The sequence below is a fragment of the Marasmius oreades genome, chromosome 6 (assembly GCF_018924745.1).
Source record: "Marasmius oreades isolate 03SP1 chromosome 6, whole genome shotgun sequence".
NCBI lineage: Eukaryota > Fungi > Basidiomycota > Agaricomycetes > Agaricales > Marasmiaceae > Marasmius > Marasmius oreades.
This window is the reverse complement of record NC_057328.1, coordinates 3,441,364-3,446,772: the sequence shown is the minus strand read 5'-3', so window position 1 is coordinate 3,446,772 and position 5,409 is coordinate 3,441,364. Positions and strand designations below refer to the sequence as shown.

Here is a 5,409-nt window from a genome sequence, read left to right as displayed (position 1 = left end):
ATGGGAAGAGTTTGCTGATAAATTCACAAACTATTGTAGAGTTCAGAAATGTGTAACTGCATTAACCACTGCAGCACCCACTATTGCTGCTGCAGCACATGCAGATTATCATACTTCCCTCTCTACATACAATACATGGTCTGAGAAGAATGAACAGGCACTTGGTTACCTGAATCTTCACACTTCTAAAGCTCTCAGAATTTCATATGGCACAAACAAAAGTGTGAAGATTCAGGTAACCAAGTGCCTGTTCATTCTTCTCAGACCATGTATTGTATGTAGAGAGGGAAGTATGATAATCTGCATGTGCTGCAGCAGCAATAGTGGGTGCTGCAGTGGTTAATGCAGTTACACATTTCTGAACTCTACAATAGTTTGTGAATTTATCAGCAAACTCTTCCCATTGGCATGCATTTCCATTGAAGATTGGGATGATGGAAATGCCAGCGGTACTAGGAGTTTCGACATTATTAACCATTTGGGTGAAGAGGGGAAATTCCCTAAGATTTGCACCAAGGAAGTCTGATTCATTGTTATTTTTTGACAGGAAAGGCTTTCTGGGAGCCAGGAACTACTGGAACATTAAACCCAGCAGGGGTTTGAACGTAGGTAGCACAGTTGTTGTTGGAGGTGGAAGACATTAGAAGAAATAAGATTGTAAGCAAAAGTTATTGCATTAAACAATCTGTCTTTCTCTGGATTATGAGTCCGTTTGGCCACAAACAGTCGTTATCAATTAAGATAACTGATTCCATGTCATGTGTCACTTGAAGGAAGCCTTCAAATCGAACAAGGTTGCAAGCGCGAATGAAGAGTATATTAAATACAACAATATATTCATTCTTATCACATCATGTTCAGATATGACAGTGGAAAAGTACTCATCTTGGGATATGCGAGGGTCTGGTAAGTTTGTGACTATTTCTCCAGGTGGACTGTCAATTGAGAAATTGTCAAGAGAGATTTGATTCGGAGTGACGTTCGTAAGATCTGGCATAGGATCAATTATCTCGTTTTCTGGTAGAGAAATTTCCTGTTCATCATTAGATATATAGATGACTTCGTGCTCTATATCTGATGTTTCCTCCATATGGGTGTCTTCCTCTGTGTCAGAGGTTTCTTCCATATGACAATAATCAGGAGGTGGAGAATTTGGAGTATCGAAACAGATAGTTGCATTAATATGAATATTGGAAAGTTCTTCTTGTAATCGAGAGCTTAATTGAATAGGTAGAGGTTCAGGAGATCCTGTTTCAGGAGTATTGTGAAGTTGAGTTGGGTAATAGAGACATGGACTATCTCGATGATAATATTGGTCTCCTTCAAGTCCATACTCTGCTTCAGCACGATCAGCCCAATAATGAGACGCTCTGGCTTGTTGCTCGAACATTTCCTGTTCATCATGCTCATTACGACCAGGCCAGTAATTAAGTGTTCCAATACTTTGTTCTGGCAACTCCTGTTCTACTGGTTCAGAGTCTAGAGGTGATTCCTGTGGTGAATCCTGTTGATCAGAACTTTGTTCCTCTTCAATGAGCAATGAGGAATGTAAATGGCTCGTTTTCTGGTTCAGAAGGAGTTTCTGATAAAGAAAAATATTGTTCAATTGATCTGATTTGATCAAGCCATCCATCTTTGATATTGGAATCATCAACTGTGTCGTCAAATTCCTTCTGGAGGTACCAATCAAGAGCTTTGAGCTCCAAATCTTCTTCCACAACCTTTTTCCAGCATTGTGGGAGACGAACTTGAATTGGAGTGTATGCTTTCCCTTTAGAATCATCATCTTTGTAAATTCGTAGATAGTCAGGATAGTTGATTCTTGCAATTTCATTCATCGATAAGATTTCAAGGGATATTTCCTTGATACGTCTTTTGAGTTTGTTGGAGCTTCCTGATGGTTCAAGATGCGATGTGGTATGAACCATTAGAGGTGGTTCAACTCTGATGTTTTCGATTTCTGTGTTCTGATCCATCAGGTTCTCAAAGATGAATTGCAATGGTGTCATATTATCTATCCTGTAGATGTTGACATTGTATTCCCGAAGATAAGTTTCTGCGTCTTCTGATTGTAGAGCTAGGATTATTTTGTATATCCCAGAGGCATTAAGGTCCTCAAGCTCCTGAAGAAGATGTCCTTTATCTTGTAGATGATCAGTGGAGAAAATTTTTCGTAGCAGAGAATTTCTACTATTTTTCCGTATGGTTCGGAGTAAATTATTCATCACCATTTCAGATTCTGATGGTTCTCCAAAGGAGTTCTGCTGCATAGCTTCAAGCTGTACATATCGCAGAGGTGCTGGAATATAGACTGGAGATGGTGGAACAGTATGTTGCAATCTGGTATCCAATTCAACCTGGTATTCAGATTGTGGATTTATGTCAGATGCAGTAGAGCTAATGGTAGTTCTAGCAAGTGGTGGTTGGAAGAATTCGGGGTTTCCACCAAATGTTTCCCATAAGCTTTCGAAATCTGGGTCGGAAACTGGTTTATGATTAGGAAGTGGTCATCCATGATTGTGACAAGTTACAGTTCCTATCATTTGTAGGTCTCGGGTAGCAGTATCAGGAATATTTGAAGTAGACGATAGTTTTCTTTCTTCACCTTCCCAATTGTAGCCAATTTGATTCATGTTTATTTCGACAAATCGGAATTCATCAGCTAGTTGTGAACAATTGATTTTAACAGGAGCAGAAGTATTTGTGGAAGAGTTTTCATTTTTCTTTCCTCCCCCTTTCTGCTTCTTGTTATTGTTAAATTGTTGTTTAGAACTCTGTCCATTCAAGTTCTGTTGTGGCTGCTTCCCTTTTCCTTTTCCTTTTCCTTTCCAGTTCTTTTTCTGGTTACTCTGGTGAGCACCAGGATTATACTGCTGAATCGGATTGAAGTTCTGATTCTTCTGACCATTATTCCATTGTGGTCGAAAGTTTGGATTGAAATGTTTCAGTCCAGTGACTCTCACAGTATTTGACTGAACCATCGACATCGATTGTTTCTGCATCCATTCCGTGGATACCACTTCAATAATCTTTTGAGTGGTAAATTCACTCTTGGTAAGATTGTTGATGATTGAAATGACATTCCTGAAAGAAGGAGGTAACCTGCTGACTATTTGGAAAGCGATAAGCTTATCCTCAAGCGGGTATTCTTTCTCCTGAAGTCTAGCCGCATGGGAGGTAATCTGAGTAATGGCAGGTATTGGGTTTACACCTTCTTGAACAGAACTTACTCCATCTTGGACCCCTCTCTTTATCAAGAATGGGATGTTCGTTGAACCGATGGTCGAGAAAGTTCAAAGATTCAGAGAGAATGTAATTGATGAAGATGAAATTCTCAAAGAGTACTACAACAGAAGAGTTCATGGGAATTTCGTGACATCTATGACCATAACACAAGGAAGCAGATCTATGGAAATATTCTCACCTGCTCAGGAAGTAGCGGTGATTCAAGAATCCATAATACTGGCAAAAGCTTTGCCAATAAACTGCATTGCAAACGAGGTTGATCTTGATGATCCGAATCTCACTCCTTGGATGAGTCACAGATGGTTCCACATCAAAAGACAATTCAATAGAAGACAGGCAGGCAGTCAGACAAAGGTGGAACAAACATAACAGTTTGAAGAGGAAGAGGGAAGAATCTGGAGGATCTGATTTCGACACCTACTTAGAAGACATGGATCAGATAGAGAACGACAGACATCTGCTAGCCCAAAAACAAGTTGCGGCTACCAGACGAAGACTCTTCTTAAGCAGAGATGAAAGATACTGCTATATTTGCGAGTCAACTAAGCACACTTGTGCTAACTGTACTCTCAATCCTCCTCCAAGATGTTCTCACTGTCGTAAACAAGGACACCCTGGTAACAAATGTTGAAAACTTCATCCAATGGTCAAAGACTTCAACTGGCCACCAGTTAATACAAGTAAAAATACATGGAAGGAACAAACCTGGGAAGAACTCTTGGAACAAGTATGAATGGAGAACTTCACAAGAATTAGAATCTCCAAAGTTGCAAGGATGAGTACTGGAGGACGACCTCCCAGGCCTCAGGTTAATAACCAAACACCATTACAGAGGAAATGCTACAAGTGTGGAAGCAGGGAACATCTTTTTAGAGATTGTCCACAACGACAATGCTTTAAATACCACAAAATTGGGCATAGCTACAAGGATTGCACAAAGAACGGAGGAACTTCACAGGAAACCAACAAGAGACATCGCTTCTCTGATGGAATTTCCTATGAAGATTGACAAATGGAAGAGTCCACGACACCTAATGACTATCACAACTACACCAACTACACCTACAACAGTGAAGACACGTATGGTTGTGACTATGAATGCTGGCAAGATTTCTCTTTTAATTCAAAGCTTAATGCTAATCACTCACTACAGAACAATACTGATCAAACTTCTTGTATAACTACAATCAGTTGTAACAATGTTTCTGTATGTAACAATGTTTCTGTATGTAACAATATATTTGCGTTTTCTACAAATGCAATGAGTGGTAAGCAAATAAAGCAAGAGAAATGGTTACTAGATAGTAGAGCAACACATTATATTACTCCTAATATCAATGACTATGTTGACTATCACGAATTAAGTACCCCAATACCAGTTCAAACTAGTACAGGCAATGAAGCCAATACACCAATCACCGGCTTTGGCACAGTATTCATAGAATGTCAGAAATCTAACGGCCACAAATGTGTCATAAAACTTTTTCCTGTCATGTACCAATGCCATAGTCCATACTGAATACTATCCACTGGTAAGATCAAAAAAGAAGGATACTACACCCTATCTTATGATCGAGCTACTTCTCTCAGATCCAAACGAGATAATTCTACAGTCCTTACTGGATATCCCAGTAATGGAATGGATAATCTCAAATGGGTTGATGGAAAGATACTCTCCAAGGAGAAATCCCCATCAATCATTATGGCCTCTCTTGCAAACATAGATTCATCTATTTGGCATAAATGTCTTGCACACGCATTCTACAATGTACTGTGCAGATGTAAAACTTCATGCAAAGGTTTCACTGAATCTCCAATTCATGAACCAACTACAGGAATCTGTAAAGGTTGTGCTAAAGGAAAGATGACAGCCAAAAGTTATCCATCTTCCAACAAACACGCCTCTCAGAAACTAGAATTAGTTCATGCAGATGTACTAGAATTTCCGACCCACTTATATCAGTGAAACAAATATTGCTTGACTATGATCGATGACTTTTCCTCATTAGGATGGATTTTCCCAATATGAAATAAGTCTGATGTCTTCCAAAAGCTTAGGGAATGGAAGACATTAGTGGAAAACCAATCCAATTATAAAGTCAAGAAGCTATGCTTCGATCGAGGGGGAGAATTCTTCTCTAGAAATACCGATGAATTCTTCAA

The 5,409-nt window shown here is 39.3% G+C and overlaps 1 protein-coding gene across 1 annotated transcript; it reads right to left on the bottom strand.

The window, feature by feature from the left end:
* Nucleotides 1-763: 763 nt before the first annotated feature.
* On the bottom strand, nt 764-2,270 carry E1B28_010579 (uncharacterized protein; the record flags this gene model as incomplete). The annotated part of the gene is made up of 2 exons (XM_043155549.1): nt 764-1,582; nt 1,656-2,270. 2 exons carry the CDS (start codon nt 2,268-2,270, stop codon nt 764-766), a joined length of 1,434 nt encoding a protein of 477 aa, XP_043008020.1.
* Between the last annotated feature and the right edge of the window lie 3,139 nt (nt 2,271-5,409).